At 39.9% G+C, this 27,765-nt stretch overlaps 1 protein-coding gene across 4 annotated transcripts in view; it reads left to right on the top strand.

The window, feature by feature from the left end:
• The window catches only part of SATB2 (SATB homeobox 2), a 224,773-nt gene that overhangs the window by 68,369 nt on the left and 128,639 nt on the right, over window positions 1-27,765 (top strand). The window contains exons 1-3 of one of the 4 annotated variants that reach the window (XM_044978504.1): window positions 442-1,319; window positions 2,445-2,672; window positions 23,013-23,189. In XM_044978504.1, coding sequence (XP_044834439.1) covers window positions 2,504-2,672; window positions 23,013-23,189 — 346 coding nt within the window. In that variant the 5' untranslated portion in view covers window positions 442-1,319; window positions 2,445-2,503. Of the gene's footprint in view, window positions 1-441; window positions 1,320-1,445; window positions 1,563-2,444; window positions 2,673-23,012; window positions 23,190-27,765 lie in introns of those variants that run through there. The other 3 variants (XM_044978499.1, XM_044978500.1, XM_044978501.1) reach the window with 3 other exon arrangements.

Here is a 27,765-nt window from a genome sequence, read left to right as displayed (position 1 = left end):
CGCGCTGGCCCCGGCGCTGGTGGACGGTCGGGGCTGCGGCTGCACCTTGCAGGCGGGGAGGCCGCTCCTCTGTCTGCCCCCGGGCTGCACGTGTCCAGCTGCCCCGGGGCTGGGGCTGGGGCTGGAGCGGGCCCGGGGCGCCACTTCCAGCGCAGGCTGCGCCGCGCCGCGGGCCGGCTGCTCCCGCTGTCACTGGCCGGGCCCCGCTCGCCCCCCAGCCCCTGGCTCGCAGCCCGGAGCCGCGGACAGACGGGCAGAGCGTCCGGCTCCGCCTCCCCCGGGCTGGCCGCCTCCCCCTGCCCCAACCCTGCCTCCCCACCCCCCGGCGCAGCGCCCGGCTCTCCTGCCTGTGTGCGCGCTCCGGGGGGACCTTCATTATTTATTTATTGGTGTTTAATTTCCTGCCGGGCGGGTCTCCCTCCCTCCCTGCTTCCCCACCCCTCTGCAGGCAGCGGGGCTGGCTGGAGCGGCGGCAGCCTTGGCTTGGAGGGAGGGATGGTGGGTGCGGGGGCAGGTGGGCTGCTTCTCTCCGCGCTGTACCTGACCTGAGCTTATCCAGAGACTTTTATTTACTGGGGGAGGGGAGGAAAGCAGGGGCGGGAGGTGGTTGCTATTTTGGATGCAAAGATCTGGGGACGGGAAACCGCACACGCACAGACACACACACACACACAGACAGACACTGAAACCAAGGACAACCCCAAAAAGGACTCACTTTGCCTTGATGACTCAACGCAACTAATAATCATTTCTCTCCTCTCGCTGTGGCGAGTCCCTCCTGCTCCTCCTGCTGCTGCTGCTGCTGCTGGCAGAGGAGGGAGCGATTGAAAGTGACACATCGGGGGCTGCCGCCTCTTCACCGCGATCACAAGCGCCCGCTTCCCGGCTCCTCCTGCTGCCGCTTCTCCTCCCGCTGCCCGGGATAGCGGGCCCTTCGGGCGCGGCCTCCCGCCCCCTCGCCGCCCCGCGATTGATTTTCTCCGCCGAAGGTGTGAGAAGTGGGGCCTCTCCCTCTCTCTCTCTCTCTCCCCCGTCGGAGCCAGTCGCCTCACCTCGTCCTCCCCCCGGCCCCGTCCACTCCCCCGGCTGCCCTGTGTGGAAGGGGCTCTGCCCAAGAAGACCCCCTGACCCGGGACCTTAAAGCTCGGACTGGAGGAGAAGGAGAAGGGGGGCAGCTGGGTGGGGAGGGGGGGAGGAAGTAGAAAGGAAGAAAACACGAACGTAAAAGGAGGAAACAAGAAAACTTTCCACCCTGGATTCTCTACTTTTGATCCATGGACAGAGCCCAACTCAGCCAACTTACAGACAGACTATAAGCAGTAAGTACGGCAGGAGCGCGCCCACGAGCCCCGCGTGGGTGAGCCGCTCGCGGCAGCCTTTGTCGCGAGGAGCCGGCTGGTTTTATGATGTACGATGTCCAGGAACTAATGACGTTAATTGTGAGAGAACCAGCCCCGGCTGCAGCAATGCCCTGTCCCTGGCTCCGGTGTGCCCGGGGGGCCGTTCCCAGGAACCCGGCTAGCAGGATCGGGGCACGCCGTTCTTGGGGGGTTTCTGCCTTGGTTTGTACTGCGCTGTGTAGTCAAACCCGCAAACCCGATCTCCTTTAACTAGCAACACTGACCTGCCTTGCAAACACTAGCGCTAGAACGGGAGGTCTGCGGAGCGGGGGTGGGTGGGGGGAGGTTTTAGAGTGAATTTGAACTTGAGTTTGATGTGGCTCAGAGTATCAATGAACTAAGACGCGGCTTGACCCGGCATGTGTTAACGGCGCTTTGATCGGAGACGTGTAATCGAGATACCTATCGCATGTTATTTTGAAAAAAAACGTGCCGACTTTAATGCCCGTTTGCTAACATATGTACCAGGTCGCATTTGCACGGAGCCCAGAGCATTTTTAGATCCGGTTGTTACCCTTGCGGTGTTTGTGCACTATTAGTTTTTAGAGTGATCTTCCGAAGAGAGATGATGTCTCCGTATATCGCTGTATTAATCCACAATCGGGTCTTCACATTATGTTGTGTCCGTGTGAATCGGGGTAATTCTGTGCAGGAGTTACTTAAAACACCTGCCTTTTTCAAAGTACCCAACTTTCTAAACTGACCCACGGGACGGAAATGTAAGGTGTAAATGGCTCCGGTAATAACATGGTTTGTGCCACATTTCAAAGGAGCGATCAACGCTGGTGAGCTGTTGTGTGTCAGTACTTGTTAGTTACCTGTTCTTCAATCAATGTAGGTAATGCATTAACAACTCTGGTGCAAATACCTGGGTTTCAAGCGGTTTAGCGCTTGCATACTATAGAGAGTGTATTTCATTCTGAAAGCCGGGTTTTGATTGCTTAATTTGGATAAAGTGAGCCGGCAATGATGATGACTATCTCTCGAACTCCCTGGTTATGCTCTCTTTACAAACCTCTGAACTGTGTATGTTTTTCTCTCTAGGTCCTTGTTCATTTTACTGTGATCTGCCTGTGGGAACTTTGTCTCCAAGTCAAAGTAGCATGGAGCGGAGAAGTGAGAGTCCCTGTCTAAGGGATAGTCCAGACAGAGGGAGTGGCAGCCCTGATGTCAAAGGTCCTCCCCCAGTGAAGGTGGCCAGGCTGGAGCAGAATGGCAGTCCTATGGGAACCCGAGGGAGGCCCAATGGCTCTGTGACCAAATCAGTGGGAGGTAACCATCCAGTAGTATTAATGTATACATAACAGGCTGGCAGCTGAATTACAATGGCATCGTGTCAGGGTTCACGCTGATTAAGCTCTCTGTCTGGGTGTAGGATTACAGGAAGTGGATTGCAAATTGTCCATACCCTACTTGCCCCTCATCAGTAACCACCAGCCTCGTTTACTGTTCAATAGAAAAGTGGTTTATCCAGAAGGTGGCATTTTGTTGGGCACGTTGCCACTCTGTGCGAGGTGTTGGCAGGTTTATGTCACAGCTAGCAGTTTCTAGCTTTTACTGGAAAGCTTTTAGCTGTTAAACTCTATCCCAGTGCTAAAAGGGTGCATGTAAGGGCTTCATTTCATATCGACTCTTTTCACCGAATATTTATTAAAAGGCCTTTGTAGCACCACAGTTAATCCATCACTATATCTACGCCAACTCACAAAAGGCCTGAGCCTACCCCTACTGAGGAAAAATGGGAACAGGATTGGGACCAAGTACGCCAAGCTTTCTGAATAGGAATTCGTTTGTTGAATACACATAATTATAAACTGACCGTGAAAGATCACATTACAATGTGTATTGCATGACGACCTTATTTTTAGAGGGGAAAATACAGTTTTACTCATGCATCAGTAGATAATTATTAGCAAAAGAGAGCATTGGAGAACACTTAACTATAGTTAACATGATCTTACTAGTGACTTAAAATATATCAGGACATTTATAAATAATAATAATAATACCCTAATGGTTTTATGAATGAATTCTCTTAAATGGGGGAAAAAACCCCTGCTCTATTGAATTACAACACATATTACTTGTAGAATGTATATGCTTTATGGAACTTATATGAACGGTTATAAAATTAACCCGTTATGCAGAGGACATAGCAAGATATAAACACATGGTTAGGATCAGTTTGTTTAACATAATTATTACAGATTAATTTTGTAGCTTTGGCACAGTTACTCTCTGTAGAGCTTTCAATTTCATAGTTGCCCTGCTCCCTAGTTGCTATTCAATTTTGTGTTTATGGCATGTTTCAGTGACACAAGTGGCTGCCTTTTTTCAAGCAACTACTTACTCAAACTAAACTCTCCGATGACCTCTTAAATGTCCCGCTTTTTCCTCTTAATTTTGATGTTGACAAGATTGATATAATGTAACATTACATTTAGGAAAATATCTTTAAACTTTTGTAGCAGATCAGGTAGTAAGAGAGAAAAATATTTCAAAGCAGGCTGTGGGCATCTTTATATTTAGTAAGAAATGTAATTATTTAATGCTTTAACGTATGTTTGTGGGTTTTTTTTGTTTTTTAAATCTAGTCCATGATGGATACAAAAATCTAATCTGTTCATAATAGAAAGGGTCAGTATTAAGGACATTTGGAAAAGATACTTTAATATTGTCATCACATGACTGTGTACTTAATTTAACAGTTTTGTCATTTATATGGTTGATTTAAACATCTTTTCTCAGTAGGCTTTCTAATTGCTGAAGTTTGTTGACAGGCTGCAGCTTGTATTTTTTGAATCATAGTGATCTGTATATTTACTTAATGAAAGGTATAAAAGTTCAGCAGTTTCTTGTGCTTTTGATGAATCATCTCCATTTATTGAACCTCTTATTTTTGTTCTTTTAAAGTATGCAAAGGGAGAAATAATTTTACAGTTAAAGGCTTGTTGTATTATACCAATTAGAAATTAATAGGAAAATAATTCATTGGCCAACAGTGGGATCCAACTAACTAGTTTTGTTTGAAAATGCTAGAAAGTAAGTATGATAGCCATAGGTGCCTTTTAGAAGACTGAAGGACTGTGGCTTAATTTTAAAGAAAGGATTAGAACTTGGAACTAAAGCTTTGGAGATCTATTAAAATACACTTAAAAAAAGGATGACTTCAAACATTTTGGAATATATATGTTGCTTTCTAATTGCAACTGTGCTTTGCCAAAGGAAGTTTACAGGATTCTGTGATTATATTGGTGGTTCAGATTGACTCTGGCCTGTTGAAGTGCGGAGCGTTTCATTCAGTTTAACATGAAGACTTTCCTTTCTGAAGACAAACTTTTAAGAGGTTACATTTTCATTCACTGCTGTCTGGTTTGTTATAAGCTTGATGTAGACTGGAGTGTTTAAAATGTAGGGGAATCCTGGTGATTTTTTTTTTCCCCTTGTGTTTTTTAGACCGCTTGCCTGAGTGTCTCATAGTTTGAGTACCATAATACTGCTTATTCATAAGTTCTTCATATTGAAAGCAAGAATAAAATTATTTTTGTCTGAATACTGATCTAGGATCTATAATATTCAATGCTAAAGTAGTTAAGGGGGATTTTTTTTTATAAGATAATGGCACTGTATAAGATTGATTTTTATTTTTTAGAAAAGCTTTCAGGATAAACCAGCGTATCTATTTTTCAGAGAGAGTTTCCCATTTTCTTTTTAAGATTTGGTGTTTATGAACACAGTACTTTGACTTTGTGTCCAAGTAATGTATTTTGAATGCAAGTAACTGAGTCTGTCGGTTTCAGAAATTCAAATCGCTCCAAATATACACTAAAATGGTAATAATTTTGTCACTTTAATTGTGACACTCAAATGTTGGCATTTGAAGAGTATTTTTTTAATATATTAGAGTTTTAGAAAATAGTATCTTTTCATGTACAAAACTTGGTGTCTATAAAAATAAGTTAATAAACCCCTTTTCCAGTGCTAGTCATAGATGAAGACTCTTCAGTAAAAGCAAACTATATTGAAATGTTGCATAGTGAAATGACTTCCAAGACTTTAGTTGATGTGCTCTTAGTTTGATTTTTATTTGTAAGTTTAAAACGTTTTAGAAAAAACTTGTACTTTTCAAAAAGCAAAATATTTTCAATGTTTTTCTATTTAGAGACAATGTTATTACAATCTTTTTCAGTTCTGGAGAAAGTGTTTTAAGATTTGAACCCCAGAGCAATAAGATGCTAACAAATCACATTTTGATTACTCTTATTTTCCCTTCATTTGTTCTATGTAGGTAAATGCTGAATTTTTTTTCCTATTATGCCCACTTAGTTAAATCCCAAGAATAAGTATTCCTGTACATTTTCATTAAAAATGGAGAAATTTAATTTAAATGATCTAAAGCTATGGCGGTACTGATGACCTGTGGTAACAAGTTTTATAACTTTTAGTGTTTATTACATTTTTTTTACAGTGACTTCCCAGAGAAAGAGAGAAATATTAAGTGCACGGATGTTCCACTTTTCTCACTGAAAAATTCAGTGAGAGTATTTTACATAAAGTGCAGCAAACAGTATATCAGCCCTGCTAGATAGTAATTTTGCCTTCTGACTTCTTTTGTAGCTGAATGTACATAATTCAAAGGGCCATTATGGCAGCTGTAGTAAACTCGTGTAGGTCACAAAAAGATAAACAAGGCTGTTTTTAATAGGGGATTTTAAAGTTTCTGTACTGTTTACAATGGTGTTCGCTTCAGCTGAAGGTGTTAGAGTCCAGTTTTGTTTTGCTCTGGCTAGTCCAACACTTTCCAAAATGTTTCACCAGTTATCTAACCAGTCTGTTTTAAAGCATGTATGTAATAAAACACAAGTGCTCAGATGTTCGTGACTGGCAGGTTTTATAGAGGGTCCTTGGGAAAAAAGGCTAATATATCTTTAAAAAACATATGAAGTCTGGGAGAGAATTTAGAGTGTGCAGGAGAACTATGGTGTTGACAGCTTTATATTCCTGTTGGGTAACATTCACTTACTAGAATTGGCGTCCCCTCTCAGTTAGTAATTCACTCCATAAGGATTTTGAAAAAAGAATGATTAATAGCTAGGAAATTCAGATTTGCAAAATTGTTGATTAAGCTTGCAAACCTGTCTATAAATGGAGCTGTATTTGTATCTGTGTATTTTATTTCTAAGAAGACAGACAATGAGTTCAGAGTCCGAGTGTAACTTAAAATATTAATATTGTAAATGTGCTGTTTAATGCTTCAGTATAGAAGAATTAAATGTAGAACCCAAATATCACAATCAACTTTTAGGCAGGAAGCAATTGTGTAATATTTGCTTCTTAAATGAGTTTGAGACCAGTTTAATAGCAATTATTTTTTTCTTCATTTAACTGTTAAAACATGCAATTTAATTTTATAATATCTGTCTGAAAGAGAACTTTCAAGCAGTTGTAACTAAATTACATGAGCAGTACTTAAATCTACCATATGGTTTAAATGCTTATAGGAAGCTACAAATATCAAAAATCTTCTTGATGCAGTGCATTCTTCTATGGGTGTTCCTGATAATTTTATACTGCTGATTGTTCTCAGCTTTTTAACATTAAAGCTTAAACATATTTTGATCTTCATAGGTACATTTCAGAAATCTGTTTTAATATCTCTCTCAACAGAGAGAAATGCCAATCAAGTGTGGTAAAAGTACTGTCTATTAAAATCAGTGTCTTACAGCTAGTTTTACAAAAGAATACCAGTTAATTTTTGCTATCCTATATCTGTTTCAAGAATATACTTTGTTACAGGGGGTGGGGGGAATCCATTATTATACCGACTCATGCATGCAGATTGAGCATATTTGATATTATATTCTAAATTGTTAGGCTATCATTTAGAGCTGAATTTTACCTACAATAACTGTTAACATGTTTTAATTGTCTGCATAGAGAACGTTCCTTATAAATAGATCAAATAAAATAAAGTAATAGGTTTTAGATGTTGTTCAAATCTAGGTGAAGAATATTTTAATACTGTCTGAAAAAGGTATTTTTGCTATTTGAAAGGGCCGAGCATGCCTAGGTATTGAAGTTATGAAAGCCACAAAGCCTTATTAGCTTGGGGGTTGGCAATGCACTGTAGTCTATCTTATACCATGTATACAATATAGTTGGAAAACCCTACATTTTCTTTTGCTTTAATTCAGTATCAATTAAAATAGAAAGCAGATTCTTAGTTTTATGCATTAATAGTATATCACTAGGAAAGAAACCCCTTATCTAATTTAAATAAGGAAAAGGGGACACTGGTATCTCCTTGTAGTGCAGATGTAGACTGATTAATTGTTAGAAATGAGCTGCTTTTTGTGTTGAAAAAGATAATTTTTCTTTCCTGATCATAGCTGATCTCTTTAAGAGGATAAATGTAACAGTCACTCTTCTGGGGTCATCTAGTGTATCATCTGTATTTTTGCTGAGGTAGAAAAATAGCCTTTCTCTGCGTTTTCAATACGTGGTCTGTTATTAAACTAAAGATACAGTTGGTTAAAATATATATGCAATTGAACATATGCATTAAACAGAACATAGGGTATCCACCCATTCGGTGACCTAGGCAAAATTTGATGGTTCGTGTAATTTTGGAACTCTAAGTTCCATGTAGAGAAAGCCACTGACCATTATGTATTTGAGACTTGAAGATTAGCTGTAATAAGATTTCCCCCCCGCCCCACAACTGTTCAGCAGTAGCTATAGGCATCTTTTTTCCCCCTCCTCACAGTAAATTGCTAGATGCCATTATCTTCATTATGAACCAAAGAAAAGAAAAGGGACCAACATCTTTGAGGAATTAAATGTTAATTCTTCTTTCTCTCTGTAAACAGTGCTTTTGCTGTACTTATAGGACAGAACAGATTTACTGTCAATTATTTACAGGACATTTCTTTGAGAGAAGTGCTGTCAGTGTGATTCTAACAGACATCGACCCGTAGAATAGAATTGGTTTGATGCAATGGAAGGGTGGTAGGTCCATGCCAAAATAGCTGCAGTATAGAACAGCGGGGAACTTTTGCTGCAGAAAATTAAATAGCTACATTTTCACAACCAAATTTAAACAAAGAGCTTAGACATCATCTGAAGAAGGAAAACAATATTAAACTTTACTGTTATGGATTAAACTCCTAAAGGTGAAGCTAAATGATTGTTTTCCTATTCCTAATGAAATTATTTTGCTATCTGAAATATTTTAGCAAGGTTTAATAGTAGGCGAAAACTAGTTTTTCGTGTAATTGTTTGTAATAAAGTAGTCATAAGCTTTCTGTGATCAGTAAATGTCACACTTCATATTTCTAATCTGTAGTCCAGACTCCCACATATTATCCAATACCTTAATATACAACCCTTCATTTTCAACTGAGATTATAGTTTGAATACTTTTTTATGACGTTACAAAAGTACAAACCCACTAATTTTTAATGCCTTCTGCATGAGCAAGAAGGGGCACAGTGATATTTTGGACCTTATGTAAAGAGGAAGCTGGCACATGTAACATATTTTGTCACTGAAAATGACACCGTGAATGGCAATGTAAATTGACATCTATGCTGTTATAAAATTGAGACCATTTGCTGCAGTATGTAGTTCACGTCCACAAAATTGTTGTGTGTCCTAAATAAGAGAAATCTTGACTTTGTGAATGAACAGTTATCAGGCCATTTAAGAATCTTTTGGTGATGTGTAGTGTAAAGTGTTCGAATTGACAAATTGATTGTTTTGAACTCACTGTGGTCTTTTTAAAGTAGAAAGTCCTTTTGAAATAACTGAAAGTAGTTAAAACTAGGAAAGCTTTATCTCTATTGCAAAAGTTATAATTGGTCAAGTTTGCTCTTCATTTACTATCTTTCTATGCATAATGAGCTTAAATTGGATAATTTATTTTGTCTAACTCACATTTTACAGGATTTTTTCCTGCCTGTTGGTAACACTTAATGTATTTCAAGATTAAAGGCCCAATCCTGCAAGGCATTAAGTATTATCAACTCCTCTTGGATTGTTGTGAATTGCGGGTGCTTTGTACAGCACAGAAGTTGCTCAGCACTTAGCTCAATCAGTGTCTGATTTAGGCTCTTTGTGTGTAGCTATCAGATGAGTGTTCTCCTTTGGCAACACAAAACAGACGTTTGGAACGTAGCAGAATGTGTTAAAGATGCATAGTTTTTGAGAGAGAGAGTAGGAACCAAAGCTTGGTTCATCATTTATCAGCTATACTGCAACTGACGCATTTTCACATTGTTCTATAAGTGAAACTGAGTTACGAACTAAAGCCAGTTGAGGATTTGATGGCTTCAGAGAAAAATATTTGATAGCCTCTAGCCATGCTAAAAATGTTCCCTCCTTTATTTAGGCTTGGCAGAATTCAATTTTTTTAAATGATTGCGACAGATAATTTTTAAAGCATTTTTTGTCTATTTCAGTTTTCATAGTTGCTCAAAATCATGGGTTTTCGGCATATCCCCACCTCACAATTTTTATTAATTTAAAATTTCACAGTTGGATGAAATTATGGAAGGGCAGACAGTTACTATTTAATGACAATTAATGCTGATATTCAAAAAGTTAAATCTTTAGTATTGTTAAAACACAAACTGTCAGCTACATATGTCAAAATATACAAAGTAAATATCCTTAAATCACACTCTAATAAGTTCTCAAGCAGCATTTTTCTTACTTAGCCTATCTGTAAATTTTTCCTATTATAGAAGGAAATATTTTTAATTGGTTTGTGTATGTATTGTGAAATTGATGTTTATCAACCAATAAAAAAATAATCTTTCCTAGCCCCCCCCCCTGCGTATTTTAGCTTGGTGTGTGTTGCTGAATGCTAGTCAGTTAAAACATATACATTTTGCTGTGTTACCTAAAAACTAATTTAAATTTGTTAGTGGTACAAAGTGCAGAAACTACGCTTTCATCACAATTAAAAATGCTATCATTAGCCTGCCTGTGTTAGGTTCTTCAGTTCATTCACAAAGTTTTGACTGCATTTATACATTATATTAAAAAAAACAACAACCCTTCTTTGCATTAAATGACAAAAGTGTTGGCATTGTTGCAGATTTGAAATTGAGTTCTTACAAAATCTACTTTAAAAGTGGCTACGGCTACAGTAACTTCTTATACAAGCTAATTATTTGAAGCAAACACTTTGTTGTGGGTAATTGGTCTTTAGTCTTTGTACTGAGGGAAAATATTGAATTAGGTATTTAGAGTTGTACTTCTCTCAGATTAGAGAATGATAGTTTTAATAATGGCTTGTCACTATAATACCATCTGAAAAGGTTCAGATACCTTCCCTTAAAGATTGAAATAGTTGATAAATATGCTTATTTTAAACCGGGCCGAAAATAACATTATTCCCATCTTTCTCCCCCAAAAAGTTATGAAAAGTTGTAACTGTTAGCGAGCAAAGTATTTTAGAGACCACTAATGCGATAAGAACTTACAATAAGTTTGTAAGATTCTTCTGGGTTTTTTTTAAAGTCTACATTTAGAGTAAATGTGAAAATCAGTGTTGCTAACAGATCAGGGCTTATGCACTTGTGAATTTTTCTGCCTGACACAAAGCTGCAAGGATGAATTACAGCAGTGTCAAATGATTGTAAATGTAAAAGTGGTGCAGTGTGAGCCATAGAGTTCTATTATTTTCATTTGCATGCCGGAGGGGAGAGAGCATGTCTGCACTAGAGATTTTAAACCTTGTGTCAAATGCTGAATTGTTAGTAGCTGCTATGCTCAGTTTTGTTAAGAAAAAAAGTATATCAGCTGTATGAAATTCTGTGAGGGGTAGAGAGAGAATGAAAAAGAGGGACAGGTAGTTGTGGATAGGAGTTAAGTACATGTCTTGTTTACATGGATTCCAGTTTGTGCCTTGTTAGTCATGCTGCTGTCCCTGAGGTCAAACCAACACTTCTTTTTTCAGCGGGTAGGTTACAGGACATGTCATATTAAGTAGTCAGAATAATGAAATAAATTTGTCTGCAGTAATGCCAGCAAAGGTAAGAAGGTTAAGCGGAAGCCTTAAACCAACCCAAGCCTACCATCCTACTACTTTTCCTATTAAATTGATGCATCCTGCACTTTGGCCATATGCACATTGCATTTTCAAAGTGAAATATAAACTGCTCCCACTCCAGTGTCCTCCTTTGCCTATGCGTGTTTTTCTTTCTTATTTTTTATTTTTAAGATGTGCAAGCGTTTTCAAAAGAACTAGATCGGGCAAGGACTGCTTGTGGAAATTCTTCATACCAAAACCTTGCTTTTCATCTTGCATTAGCCACCAGGTTACTCTTTTTCAAGATGCTTAACTTATTATATTAGCATCTTATGTGAAAGCAAATGTACTACTTCATCTGTCCCTGAATATCACCCACAATTTGTTCATTTCACTTACTGCTCATTTGGACTGAAGCTTCAAATAAGTGGGCAAACTTACGTAAAATACCATATATCCTACTAATATAAACTCATGGAGAGTTCTTTTGTCATAAATATCACTGATAGGCATATATTGGAAATGAAGCAAGTTATTTTCCAAACCATAACTAGACCATATAGCCAAAATAATATAAATTCCTATTTTGTGCTGTATTTTTAGTTTATATAAATGTCCTCTCTTTATATATTAAAAATTAAATGTGCATAGTTTTCAGGCTTGATATTGTGAATGGCTACTAAGGAATGAAGTTATAAATTATGTATTATACATTACTTTGGAGTAAAAGGTGATTTTTTTGTAATGTCTTTTCCGAACTTACAAATAACTTTGTTGCCATAATACAAACATGCGAGCAGAGCAACATGATAGATGTCTCTAAGTATCGTAGTAAAAGAAAATGACTTGTATTCTGAGGCTGTGGATAGTTTATGTTGTTTTGGACCCATTTCCCAAGCAGTGATCGAAAACAGATTACAATAACAATTATACAGTCAGAAGATGCAATATCCATTTCTGCTTTAATTGAGTGAAAGAATAATAAAAACATCATTAAGAAAAATGAGGTGGACCTGTCATACACGCTACCAATTTTTAGACTTGGAGAAAATGCAGAGGAACAGCAATGTTTTTTTTAGTTTTATTTCATCTTGTTTGTTAGCTGATGTTTATATTTATTATGGTAGAAGATCTTTGACTTGGGCTCTTCACGAGGACAGATGGATGAACGCATAGTAACTGGATGCTACTAAGATGCTAAAGCTAAGGTTAGGCGTTATCTCTGTAACCATGGTTGATTTAATCATAAAATATTTTTTCCTGTCACTTGTTTAATTCTCCCTTTTCTTACTCAGTATGATTAGAGATGGTCATTATCACATGCCACCCATGTAAACTTAGGGGATCTTAGGGGAAAGGGAGAAGGAACGGCCTCTAAGTAAGCAAGCAGTGGCCTTCTGCACTAGATGAGATGCCAGTCCTTCCAATAACAGCAGCAAAGAGTCCTGTGGCACCTTATAGACTAACAGACGTTTTGGAGCATGAGCTTTCGTGAGAGTCCCCAAAGCATGGGTAGTTGACGCCTCCAAATCCACATAGTAGGGCTGCCCCAGCAGATCCTTTTGCCCTCTGGACGTTGTGGCCAAATGTAGTGCGCTGGTTGAACAAAATAACTATGTAGTTGTGAAGCTCTGGTGGCTGTTAAATGGAATTCCTTTCCCTTGTGACCTGTTTGGTAAAGGCCTGGCTACCGCTAAAAAGCGCATGGTAAATGTACGGTACCAGCTCTTAGGAGAGCATTACTAAAAGGGGGGCTAAATTTTAAACAGAGCGATGGTACTGCTCCTTCTGCAGCAAAGGTATAAGGTTTCCTCTGCAGCCCTCGCTTTCCTTCCTCCAGTTAACACAGATCAAAGCCCTGGTACCCTCCATGCGAGACAAACCAGACTGTGGCTGGACCCTCAGTTCAAGATGCTGACTCATAATTTCTGATGTGCTTGTGCCCCACGTCCACTCCCCCGGAAGGCTTTTTGCAGGCAGTGTGCTGACAGAGAATGTGAATGGAGCAGATCAGCTGCTTCCTAAAAGGGACAGAAAGAACGCATCAGCGTCCCTCCTCGCTAGGGTGTGGATTCCTTCCTTCCTTCACGTTTGCTCGGTGTTGTCTGTAGAAAGGTCTCGATGTTTCTGTCTGTGCTTGAAAAACTCTCTCTTGCTGACAATGGATTTCAGCAATGGGAGCAGCTGAACTGCTGCTGAAAGTGTAGACAAAAGTCATCCTGTGTTCAGGACTGTTTCAGTAACCGTGCTTGGACCCGAGTTGTTAACAATGGATTGACTGTGTGGCTTGCTCTTCTCCATGTTTCCTGCTAAACTGTGCCTGGCACCAGTTTGGCTGCATCCATGGTTGACAGAAATGAGCAGTCTCAGAAATGAGCAGTTTTTCTACTGTAGACATAGTCTAAATGGCAATAGGGAAGAGGGCGCGAAGGTGAGGATTACAGATCAGTCCCCTCTTTTCTTTGTTGCTGGAGTCTGGAACTGGACTCGAACGCAGCAGCCTAACCGTTAGCAGTTCCCTCAGTCCCTCTGTCAGCTACTTCTCTGGTAAGGTGAGGACTGATTCTTCCTTTTCTCCTGTTCCCTTACTTTGCTGTTGGGATGGTGCATAGAGGGCTGGGGATTAAGGAGGGAGAGAGCTTTAATAGTGAGTCTAGGGTGAAGATGCCAAAACCAGTCGGAGTGTGTTACTTAACTCTTCTTCAGAAATGAAATCTAAAGCAAGTAAGAAAGCTGTGCTGTTACATTCCAAGAGATGCCTTCCGCTGCTTGGAGACTATGTAACAGAACCTTCATTAAAATGTTTCTGCTAGAAGGGTTTTTACTCTAAAATTTATACAATATGGTGGCAGCTACTAGCGCTGCCAAAGTCACAGGTCTATTCTAATTTTAAGGACTTTATAACATGGTCACTAAAATTATGCCAAGTTCCACCCAGAATTAGAGAATCTTAGCCCCTAAAAAAACTTTAGTTGCTTAATTAAAAGAAAACATACAAACCCCAAAACTCCAGCCTTGTTTTTTAAGTTCTAGGAGCCAAAAGCAAATATCACGTAACAGCTTAAGATGCTTTTTTTTAAAAATACCAATTTAATGCCAAAAGGGCTTCCTTCACTATTTTTAAGTGAAATCTTAGTACATTTTCCATTAATTCATATTGTAAAGTAGTGCTGCGGGGTATTTTTAAAAAGGAAATTGAAAACAACTTAGCTGTTTTATTTAGGAAGGTACTATAATGGATTCATGTTTGCTTTTTAATATCTATTTTAAGGCCATATACTGCTCTTGACACATGCATACAACTTTCATGGACATCAGTGTTTTCTGTTGGCTTTTTTTGTGGGAGAGAAGAGGGGCGGGGGAGTAGAGTTTTAGGTTAGAATAATGGCAATGATCATTTGCATTTGTATGCTGCCTGTCATCCAAGACTCTCAGAACCTCACAACACAACTTTGTGGTATGCATTATCATCTTTGCCTTAAGGGTGGAGAAGTGGAGACATACTAGCCTATGGGCATGTCTTAGGTACTGAAGAAAATGCAGACACAAAACTCCTATGCTAAAACATAGGGTGGGGAGGTGCCTGCTTAAACCAGAGGAGATGACACACTCTGAATTCACATCCTTTTGTGTCAAGGATCAGAGGGGTAGCCATGTTAGTCTGGATCTGTAAAAGCAGCAAAGAATCCTGTGGCACCTTATAGACTAACAGACGTTTTGGAGCATGAGCTTTCGTGGGTGAATACCCACTTCGTCGGATGCATGGCAACCTTTTGTGCTTGGTTATCAGAGGCAGCTGAGATTCTCTTATTTGGGATATAGGGTGATTGTGTGTCCCATGAGCTACAACTTCCTATTGGGGATGCAGTAGGGTGAGAGGAGCGTGGAGATTCAGCATTATATCTATTTTTATGTTTCTTTTTAGTCTAAACATGCCAGTTAAGTGCATTTTATTTATATAGTCTTATGTAAAACTGGAGTATTATCAAATCATGTTCTGAGTTCGGTAATAGGTTCGTGTCATGGCCGAGTGGCCTAGAGCATTTCCTGTTAAACAGTGTAGCTGTGTTTCACTTAGAAAAAGGATCCTTGGGCTGGTTAAACTGTCGGAACTGGGGGAAATTTGCGGTTATGCTGGTGATTTATTTGTGAAAATTCTAGAGAGCAGGGAGAGTGGCGCTGGTAGGGAGACTGATGCCTCAGAAGGACTGGAAGCTGCAGAATGATGTAAACAGTATGCTGTGGTTTCCCATCACCATTGGCTACAACACAATATGTAGAAGAATATTTCCTGACTAGGGTTGTATTGAATACTGAGAGTTGGAGGGGGGGGGGGAAAGGTGGAGAAAGGTAATGTCTGTACTCTGTCCCCTCAGCCCTCCCAAAAAGGGAGCCATGCTATAGTATTTGAAAAAATAAATCTGGAGACTGAGATCTTCTTCTTGGCCAAATTTCAATCCGGAGCAAATTTTTGCAACTGGTATATAAACCCCTAAAGAACAGGAGTTAACCAGTGAAGTTCTGCCAGTCCTAGTACAAATGTCCATTAGCTCACAAGTAACTTGAAAAAAGCTGGAGTGCCATATAGGCAAGCGTCGTGATTGTGGAAAGATGAAGTTTTTGCCCTGTTGAGCTAATTTTTATATTCAGGCAGCACCATACTGTTGTGATGATCTTAATATAATCTCTAATTCTAATGTATAGAATTCCAGCTAGCCTTGTTCCTGGATACATGTAGCGGTTTTCACATGGTTCCAAGTGGTTAGTGGAAAACAAGCTGCAAAGTAATTCCCCCGGTCCTCAGTAAAAAGATTTACAGTGAAAGAATTTTCTACCTCATAACAGGACTGTTGTAGGTTTGTGTTTGTTATTTAAAAGACTGAAGAACAGTCCATTTACCTAAACCAAGCTTTTATTGTAAACAGGCTAACTGCCAACAGCTTATATTCTGTCAAATGTAATTATATTTAAGATTTATGGATTGCTTGAAAGTGATTCTGAGGGAACATGACTAATACCTGCTAAAGTTTTTGAGCTGTTTCTTCAACCACTCCACTGTGCTGTATTGCTATGACCTGAGCCTGTTTCAAGAGAGATTGCTCTTAAACACACACAGTGATAGGTATGCTGCACTTTAGAAACAGTATCTTTGCATCTATTCAGTCTATCATGTGTCCGAAATATTAAATCTTTAATTGGAATCTTTAGGATTTTATGTGTAAGATCTCCCATCACCTCCCAGCTAGAGCTGTGCACTGCTTTCAATAAAAGTGGGGTAAAGATAAGAATGGTGAACTGTCTTTTCTAATACTCAATGACCTCTCTCTTCTCAAAAAGCTGTTTGGCACACTTTAGAATAGCCGCGTAATTATGAACTGGTTCAGCTAGTGAAGCTCAAATAGAAGTCTTTCCTGTTTATTAGTATTTGTGTGAGATGTTCATTTCTCAGAATTGTTGCAGGGTCTTCAGATGATACCATTTTGGAGCTATGGCAGCGTTGCTGCTGAGCTTATCTTGTTGTTTGGTGTTGCACAATATGATTTTCAAGAGTGGAAATTATGCAGTTACACAGGGGACTAGGCAAATATGGCTATCACTTTGTTTCCATGGGAATGTGGGATGGAGCTCTTCAATGCTGAAATTCAGGTAGCTCTAAAGAACTGGGAACTGTTAAATTCTAGAGGTTCCTACCATTTTAATTAGTGGGACTAGGCAGTGGATTTTAATGAGGAAGAGAACAGAAGAAAAGCTCTTTTTGCTGTGTGAATTCTGATATGAAGTTCTTGAAGGGATACTGTCAGAATTAGCATTTGTTTAAAAGAAAGTATGGGGGAATTGGATAACAAATATATATATATATAAAATTTTGTTTAAATTCAGCTTTCTCCTAGTGCCTGAGATTGTGAAAGTGACTGACTCAAAATTCCTCTTCATGGTCCATGTTACACAAAATGCCCCTCTAGCATGAAAAGTACATGATTGGTGGAAACCAAATCAGATTTAAGAAGTCTTTCAGTTTTGCTCATCTAGAATGATGGTAGTATCAGAGGGGAGAACAATTTTTTTTGTTAAATATACTGTATGACCTTCGGCAGAGGGAATTGTCCAGATAAACTCTGTGTTGCAGATGGAATTGTATTGAAATGGGGGCCCAGTCATGAAAACCATCTTGTGCAGAGGTCCCATTGAAGTCAATGGCAGTTCTGCATCTGGAAGGCTTGCAGGATTGGTCCCTCCATAAGACATGTGTTGTATTGAAAAATGGAGTTGCAGTCTCTCACCAGGGTATTTGGGAGGGGGTGGTGTAGTTAATTTTGGCTTCCTCTGCAGATCTGATACTATCTTTTTTTGTACACTGGATTTAGGAAAAGTATGTAGTCGCACTCTGGGCCAGATTCAGTCCTGGTGTAATCAGGCTCAGCTCCATTGAAGTCATTGGAATTTGGCACCCTGTGTTTGAGAGAGGCTTGCTTATTGTGTGGCCTTTGTTTAGAATCTCTACTAGGCAAAGCCTGCTTTCTTATGCAATAATGGAGGGTTTTCTGTAGTCTATTAAGTGTCAATAAATGCTCTGGTTTCTGAACATCAAATCATAGATGTTAGCTTTTTCTGTCTGTGAGGGAGATTACCTTGTGTGCATGTGCTGTAAAAACTTTATTTTCTACTTTTTTTTCATTTGATAAAAATCTCTCCACTATCGTATGATTTCCTTTGGGTTTTACACCACCATTTGATCTCAATTTTTAATAATTTTGGTGGGTTTAACTCCCAAAAGAAAACATGCTTGTGCTATGAAGTATTCCCACTAGAAATCTGGGAAGTCTTAAAACCTTGTGTTACTCAGAGCTGAGAACTTGGCTCCTTTATTAATTCTCTTCTAGAGAACCCCAGTACAGTAAATTTTTCCATAACATCATGCTGTTGAAATTAATCAAGCTGATGTTTGGAAATTGTTCAAATTAGATTAAATTAAATAACACCTAGACAGAGTTCAACATTTTGCCTGATGAAAACAAATTTTAATTTGAAAAGACACATTTTATTGCATTCTCCTCTTATTGGCTGATCTATTTTATATTTATTAGGATAAATGGAGCTTCCCATTCAGTGGGGATAGAATGATGAGTGTGTGTGTGTGTGTGTGTGTGTGTGTGTGTGTGTATATATATAATATATATAGCATTTTTATTTAACATTATCACCAGCTCTCCATATCCTTTCTCCCCCCACTTCCCCCCAATATGGTGTTAACATGCAAATGGACAACATGTGCGAGTCCAGTGACCACAGAGTGCAATTTACCATATTACTCACTTTGAGCCCACAATGGACTAGATAACACTTGAAACTTATCGAAAAAACCAGTGAAAGACTCAGCACCATACTGTGCCTTGAAATAGTCATTTGAAAGGAACACAAAGGGGCTGGTCCATACACATACAAGTTGCACCAGTTTGACTAAAAATATTTGTAATTTAAACTGGTGGAAACCTGTGTAGACATTCTTAAATTGGTTTAGAACTCTGTATTGATTTAGTTCAATACTTTTTTTTTACATGACTCAACTTTTAGTTAAACTGATGAGTTTGTACACAGATATAGCCAAAAACTACTTCTTGAACGAAGACAACTCTGACAAATACCTTCAGTTTTTAATGCCCACTCTCTCTAATTTTTATGGATGTATTTTATTTCTGTTCACACAGAATGACCCTGAGGAGGAGGAGAAAATGTACGGTAAAATCCAAATGTCAGGTACATGATTTCAGTGGTGCTTTCTTTCTAGTCTCTCTCTGCACCTTAGGTCAGGCTCAGAAAAGAAATTGACTAGTTTGCCTAAAAAGTAAGGAAAACCATGTGCAAAGCCTTAGCTTTACAACTCCCTGTGACTGGAAAGGGAATCGTGAAGTTTAAACCACCCAGGTTTGGAAAATGTACACAGGCAAAAACAGTCATAGTCAAAGCAGTTTGTGCACAGTTGTCATACACTGGACTGTGATCTGGCCTCTTCCTCAGAGTGTGGAGAGTGGCGTTTATGTACCAACGCTGTCATGAAAGCTTTTTGCTGTTTTCTAGGATCTTGTTTTTTCCTTATTTGTTTCAACTAACGCTGTGTGTTCAGGGTCAAATCACCCTCTGAATTTATGTAGAAAAGCAACTAAGTTGCGGTATTTAAATAAATTAACAAAAAAAAAAATGAAGCAGCTTAATATGAATGCCTTTGTACATTCTGGCATTGCATTTATCCTTTTCAGAAAGAAAAAATATTCCCTCTTGCCTCCAGTCCACCTCTTGTAAAATCTGTATGTGAAAATCATATAGTTTTATGTCCTGTACCATGAACTATAAAGATCCGCTAAAGCACCTTTGTAAATCTGGAAAACCAAATACACACAATTTTAGGACCAGAGGTTTTCTGTTGTGTGTGGTAATTTCTGGATGATCAGGAATGGGAAGAGAACCAAGCAATGTTAAAGGCTCGTTTTGCCTTACTCCATCAGTACCTCCAAAGCTTCATGTCTAAACTCACAGTCCCAGCTTTGTAAGTATTGCTATAAATTCTCGGACTGGGGCTGTTTCAGAGCATTGACTAATTTACACAGCTGTAGCTATTGTATTAGGGTTGAGTATGAGAAAGGTGTAATATACGTACCTAGGTGTGAGAAGTTGTGTAGATCAGTCTGTGAGAGTGGCATTGGCTTCCAGCCGAAAATGTTTTCTTCTCTCATTTTTAATGTACAGTAAAGAATGTTAATTTATTCTCTGACTGTCAGGAAACAGGGAACTCTGAGGTAATAAATCTGTGGGAAAACGATAGCTTTATTCTGTCCAATGCTAAATAAAGGGCAAAGCAGGTGGTACTTCCTTGGAATGAGATTTTTCTGGGGAGAGTTGGATTTACCGTCCGTCTTTAGTAACGTAGGATTGGTGTTAAAGTTCTAGGGGTTGTAGCCACAGGCACCAAAACCCATTAGCAGTAGAGGATATGGTAATTTTCCCTTTGCCCCACATTCTTTTTAATGTACTGTTAGCAGCTTATTGTCATTTCTGCTGGGCCACAAAGCTCAGAGATGCTGTCCTTGGAAACCCCATCTCTGTAGCAGAGCTGCCAGCAAGCAGTGGTGGGAAAGGACCATTTTAAAAGCCGGTATTTGGGAGCATTACAGAGGATCTTCAATAATACTGTGGGTTCATCCTACGATCCCAAAATTAAACTGTGCAGTTCTACTTCCAGCAACTGAGAGCTTCTTCTGCAGAGATGACGTAAATGATAGTATAAATTGCATGGGGAATCGATATAACCTATATGTCAAGGGGGCGGATAGACAGGGTTGTAGCAAGAAAAGCACCCAGTTGGAGGATAAAAGATGCAACAGCACCCCTCTCTCTCATAAGCTTGCATTCACCCACTTGTGCTAATTTACCAAAGTGTAATTTATGCAGCCATTGGCATTGCGTCTGAATTTGGCCACTCGTTACTACACTCGTTATAAACTTGTCTCACAACATATTAATAGTTACACCACAGATTGTTGGCATTACTAATGATAAATTGGGCATCGAAAGTACTATGACAAACCATATCTGAATAGAAACAGAAGATTTTTCACTTACAGAGAGACTGAATTTTGTTTGAACTAGTTGTGTGATTTACAGGCAACTAGGATTCAATCCCGGGGTCATAGAAGTTAATAGGAATTTTGTCACTGGCTTCAGTGGGAGCAGGATCAACTCCACAACATCTTTCTGGCAAAGAAGCCCACAGATGGCTTTATGGTACATGTTCTTGAGTACATTAAGACTAAACAGTACTACTTCAACTTGCAAAACCCTTGGCCATCTACCAGAATCCAAGAGTTAAGAAATAAGACAAGGAGCAATATGACCATGGATGTTGCATTAGCAGAACTGCAAACTATTTCAGTTAAACATGTTTTAATTAAAACAAAATGAAACACAGCAATCTGATATTGAGAGGTTCATTCCCGGTGCTTGTTACTGTTGCAAACAACACCCTTGTACTCGTCAAAGGGAACCTGATCAGTGTCTAATGTAACGATTGAGAGTTGTATACTTAACATTTTATTTTTAAACGAGTTTCGTCTCTTGCACCAACAGATGACAAGGATTTGAGTCCATTAGTTTTGCCTCCTATAGTTGTCATTGACTTCGCTGTCTCCTGTCTGATGTAGGGCTGTGACTCTAAAATGGAATGTAGCTTTTCCCCAGGCCAATGCCTAAAGACCCAGCAAACCTCAGTCAATGTATAGGAGTGATCTTTAACTAAAGCTTGAACCGAAGTGGAGTGGATACCTCGAAGAGGTTTTAATTGGCTTCTTAAGAAAGGAGAGTTGACTTCTTGAAATGCAGGCTTCCCTGTATTTTGCTTGAATGTGCAATACAGTAGCACAATGATTGTTCTCCTTAACATAAGCTAAAAATAGCCAGTTGGTTTTCTTTTATTTGCCATTAGAGAGAGGGCTATACTGCTGTTCTTTAGAATGAGCTTCCCCCCAACAATAATAGACCTAAAGGAACTCCTTTCATTAGACTGTATAGGTAGGAACTAGTTAAACCATTTTAGGCTGAGAGACATCTCCAGTCTCACAATGATTTCCAGCATGTTCAGTGACTCACAAGTATATGTAGCCAATTAATAAACTTCTGGTAGCAGAGCTAATCAGCAGTTTGGAAAGGAAGGATGGTAACATTGTTACAGGTAATGTTATGTGAGAGGTAGCTTCTCTAGTCTGCTTCAAACACAGGCCACACAATTTGTAGCAGATGCAAACCTTCCAGGAGTCATGAAAGGAACTTGCAATAAAACAAAATTAAACAATCCTGCCCAAACCTTCTCCCAAGTCTGGGCTGCTTCTAAAAGTCCTCTCCCAGGACTGCTTAGTCCATACCTAGATCCTCACTAGACCATGCCCCCCTCATGTCTTATACCACGGTGAGCTAATGAACCATCTGCCTCAGTGATTCTGCAGGACCAGCACCAGATAACAGGGTGGGTTTTCCCATGAACAATGCGAGCCTGTTACTGTGTGTTTCTGTAGCTCTTAATATGACAAAAGGCGGAGTGGCTTTAGTCTACACATGAATTAATGAGCACACCCCATCCCTCTGGAGCACATAACCATGCGTGGAGACAGCCTTGGTCTTTTAATGCTCCTGCAGTGTTCATTGTGTGGAGAGGAGAGGGAATAACATTTAAATGCAGAGTTCATGTATGGCTGCGTATAGGGAAATATATGGAATCCTAGCAAGCTAGAACTGGAAAGGCTTAGTAGGGCATCCTGTTTATCCCCATGCCAATTAGGGTTTGGTTCTTGCATTGTATTCTCTGGACTGTTATCTACTGTGGTTTTAAATGAGTCAAGTGAGGAGGCACCCACTATTTCTCTTTAAAGACTATTCTGCAGTCTAATGAAAACTGGGAAAAAAGGCAGATCTCTGCTAACATGAGCCTTCCAGGAGGTGTATTAATCTGACATTGTCAATCAGAAATGAATTACTTATTTGTTCCTGTTCCTCTATTACTGATGATTCTTTTAAAAACTTTTCTCACTTAGGTTTGATGATTCCTGTCTTTTGTGTGGTGGAGCAGTTGGACACCTCCCTTGAATATGATAATCGAGAGGAGCATGCAGAGTTCGTTCTGGTTCGCAAAGATGTCCTCTTTAGCCAGCTGGTGGAGACGGCGCTCCTGGCTCTGGGGTATTCCCACAGTTCTGCAGCTCAGGCCCAAGGTATTCCACTGCATTCTTTTTCATGCTCATTGGCATAAGAAAACAGCTTTTTCATAGCTCCTGAGGTCACTGTGCAAGAGAATTAGTGGCAAACCTAGCAAGCAGTTAAATCAGTAGTATTTCTTACCACTGGGCTTGTAACAGCACCAGACTCTCTACCTGGTCTAGAGAGCATTTGATAAATCCTACTGACGTATGAAAGACTGGTATTGATCAGTTAGAGAAAATATTATGTCTCGCTTTGTTCTTTACTGTAAGGCTCCAAGCTTGCCGCCTCGAAGAACATTATTCAGAGGAGCCATGTAGTATACCTGTGTGTATAACTGCATGACATTGTACAATATGTGCAAGCTATCTTGTCCCCCTCGTTTCAGGGCCATGACACATGAACACCAGGTTATGTGTTTAAAAATGGTTGTGCCGCACCATACTTTGTCACTAAAATAAATATATATAGGATTCCCTTTATGACTGATAGCTTACTCTGATTATTTAATATTAGACCAATATCTATTTTGGCATCCCTACCATAGTGCTACAAAGCCTCTTGGGAAGCTGAAGGTCACCCTATAGTTGTGTAGATGATTGTTCAGCAGTGGAGAAGAGGTTAAAAAAAAACAACAAAAAACCTCGTGAGGAAAAAAATTGAAAACCAAGATCCTGTTGAAATGATTCGCTCTGCATTCCAAGAAAATGGCTTGTATTGACTAGATGGTAATGCTTATTTTTTTGGAAGCGAAATCCGTAACTTTCAGCTCAATCTTGACATGATTTTTAAAAAACCGATGCACAATTAGACTAATCTACGAATGGTTTTACTTGGAAATTTGGCTTTTTAGCTGCTTTAGTCAGTATTTCCTTATTAAAAAATTTGAAATAAAAGGCAGCCAGGAGGTTTCGGCTGCATTCAGTGTGAGCAGCAGCGGTGTTTGAAACTAAGTGTCCTGGAAACTAGGATATAATAATGTAGAGCTCCTAAAGAAAACTTCTTTCAAAGCAGTCTGATAATGATTCATTTCCTCTGTCAGCTAGTCTGCTTGCTGAGAGAGGTCCAGGATTTGAGTCCAAGCAAAACTCCAGCACAGCGACACTGAGTTTTGTTACAAAACACAACAATAAAAGCAAGCAAAGAAGTTCAGGTTTCTTTCAAAACATTTCATGCCATTTCAGGGACACTTTTCTCTGAATGTAAAGGTCACTGTATCCCACTGTTTCCATCCTGGTGAGCCAGCTTCCTGCTTGACAGCACTATCCATCTCCGTTAACACGGTTGCTCAACATGTTGGGAGCTAACATGTGGAACACGCTGCGTTAAGTAGCCAAGATTTGATTTTTGGCATCTATCGAGGAAAGGGGCTTCACTGGGAAGCAGCTCCAAGGAGGCGTGCCATTGCATGCAGTGACCCACACCGGCGGAGCACCTTGCTTGGAGAAACCTCTCTCTTGCAGTACCTTTCTGCTGACGGCTGGAGAGGGACTCAAATAGGCCATTAGCCACTTCCTCCTGTGCAGTGGCTGTTGCATTTTTTTTTTTGCACTGTGGTCTTGGAAAATGAGCAGGTTAAAGTAATAAAATGAGCAGGTTAAAGTGTATTTGTGTTTTAAAGGGCTAGCATTCAAACCTCACATATCAAATTGATTTCATTAGTTAAGAAATGGCCTCTTTGGTTAGCACTTTTCTCATACAAAGTGTCACGTATCAGAGGGGTAGCCGTGTTAGTCTGGATCTGTAAAAGCAGCAAAGAATCCTGTGGCACCTTATAGACTAACAGACGTATTGGAGCATGCACTTTCGTGGGTGAATACCCACTTTGTCGGAGGCATGTGCAGCCTGACAATACGTCTGTTAGTCTATAAGGTGCCACAGGACTCTTTGCTGCTTTTACTCATGCAAAGTGTTAGTGCCCACCAGTTCCTTTGTACTGTTAAACCTCACACATGAAATTGTACTTAAAAGTGGAAGAAATTACCATAAAGCTTGATCAGCTCCTAGATCTCTTATTTATGTATTGCTCTTATTACCTCACTCTGAAAAGCCAGTCTGAAATTGTACCAACACGCCATACAAATAGTGAAGGAACACTCGGTGTTCCAGCATTTGAGGTTGATTTTTTTGGTATGAAGTCTGCTATAGAACAGCTTTGTGTGCAAGCTGTGAGACGTGACAGAGGTGTGGACATAAACTAGTTGATCACCAAGACAGTTTAGATTCATGATGAAAATGGCAGGATATTGGTTTGGTTTGTAATCAGTATTAAGGTTGAAACAAGGGGGGCTCCCAGGTGGTGATGGGAAGATTTGTTTTAGTATTCGCTTATAAAAAATGATAGTACATCTGTTTGTTTTTCCCTCTTTGAGACTATCTCAGCTGCTCTGCATCAGGAGAGACCAGCCCCTCCTTCTCCAATAATGACCTGCTGCCAGTAACTTAGTCAACAATTGTGACTATTGGCATTGATTTCTTTTTAAATGATGCATTGATAAACAATCATTTTAGTTCTCTTTACCAGTGTTCGATGAACAGGAAAACAGCTAATTTTTAAGACCAATGTGAGAAGCTCAGCATTCTCTGATGCTTTTCTAAATGCAATAAAACTTTGAACAACTTGCGCTGTAGAAAACCGACTAGGATACTGATGTGAAGAGCTATCCTGACACATTCTAGTGGCGAAGTAAACATTAACTGCCTTTACAATAATGAAGCATTAACCAGTCTGTGCACTGATTAGTAATCCAGCTGTGGGATAAGAATTCCAGATATTGTAATCTATTAGGTGGAAAAATGTACATTGTTAATTTTTCTTGTTGCTGTCTGGTTCCAGCGTGTGACTGGCAAGTTTCATTTGATCTTATGAAAACTTCTGATTGCTTTTAGAACCGCCCCCAGTAGGATCACTGGCCCTTGGTATGTGTCTGTCATTGGAGGTCCAATTGGGGAAAAATATCACTTGGTTTTTGTGCAACAGGTTGAGACTACTTGCATCAGTTTCCATTGCTGTTTGCCCTGTAGTTTACTGAAGAAGAATAAACAGTCTTGAGACAAATATATAGTAGGATGTACTGATGAAGGATTTCTGAAGGTGGACCATACCTTATTGAAGAAAGCTTTTTGTTTCATCATCCCTGCCTGTCCTGAGTTAACTGGGGAGAGCATTTTTATCCTGTAAGCTGTTGCTTACAAGCATTTTTCCGTGGAACCTTTTCCAGCTAACATTGGCCTTATGAAACTTCAGTTCTTCAACAAAATCTGCAAACAAGGTTCTGTAACCAGATAGGGATTATTACCAGCCTGGCACTAGGGTGGGGAAGTTGGTTGTGTGAAATCCATAAAAGTTTAGTAAACATTTATGTATTTTCTTTCATCGTTTGAGTCTACACCTGAAATTAGAAAACCTGCTACCTGTTTCTTTATGAATAGAATGTGATAGCACAGAGCTCTTCTTAACAAGGATGTTTTCCTATGCAGAATTTAAGAACATTAATATCCCAAATCTAAAACACTCTGCTTCTAATCATTTTATTTATTGGGGTGGGGTCCCAGAAAGAGAATAATTCATCTGGAGCATTTGTGGCCAAACTGGAGCCTTCAGTTTTGAGTGCCCGTTAGAGTTCTACATTGTGACCTGCACCTGATCTTTGTAATCAGAAGAGGTAGCCCATGCCCATAGTCTCTGTGTGTCTCAGCAGCCAGTGCTCCATGAAGATACAGCACTGAATGCTGGGACCAGAGGTCTCCACGGGCTGCCCCTCCATACTAAAAATAAAAGTAGCTACAATCTGCTCCATTTTGCATGCAAACGTACAGCTGTTGGATTAGCTGTGAAAGTAGACTTCTTACCACAATGGATCCTAATTTAGTAGAGCTAGTTGGAAACTTTGGCAAATTTCGCAATTCTGAGAGAAACCAGAGGAAAAAAATTAAGTGAGGTTTTTCTTCTGTATTTTGACCAGCTCTGCTAGTTAGCTCTGATCACAGGCTCTGCAGAGAAGCCAAAGAATGACTGGACCATGAAGATGGAACTGCACTTCCACGTCCTGAAAATGGTTCGGCGAGGTCAGGGGCAAGATGGGTTCGCCGGGCGATGTGCAATATCTTCCACTGTCGATGCTCATCTCATACCTGTGTTGTGAATGGAAGTTTCCAGGGCAGAGTGGCAGTTTTCGCCATAAATTAGATAGATAAATTTCAGGAGGGGCTGCCGTGGCCTTAGGAGGAGTTGTGCTGCATGACGTTACCCGTTCAGAAAATGCTCAACTGTTCTGGGATCCTATTTCCAGAAGCAAAACCATGTAGCAAGGAGCCAGGAGGACAGGAGACAGCTGCATGGGGGTGGGGAGGAAAGAGGGGGGCAGTGATAGGGAGAAAAGTGAAATGGGAAGACCGAAGGGAAGGAAAGAGGGTAGGAGGCTGCCAGGTGGAGTGGAAGGAGACAAGAAAGTGACAGGAGATCTAAGGGAGAGAAAGAAGTGGGTGACTTCAGGCTTGCCTCTGGCACTCTGGAGTCTGAGCACTTCACAAACATGGAGGATTTTTGTCCTTGCAGCATGACTGAGAGGTAGGAAAATGTCATTATCC

The sequence above is a fragment of the Mauremys mutica genome, chromosome 10, assembly GCF_020497125.1.
Source record: "Mauremys mutica isolate MM-2020 ecotype Southern chromosome 10, ASM2049712v1, whole genome shotgun sequence".
NCBI classification, from domain to species: Eukaryota; Metazoa; Chordata; order Testudines; family Geoemydidae; genus Mauremys; species Mauremys mutica.
The sequence above is the reverse complement of the archived record's forward strand: the minus strand, read 5'-3'. Positions and strand labels throughout refer to the sequence as shown.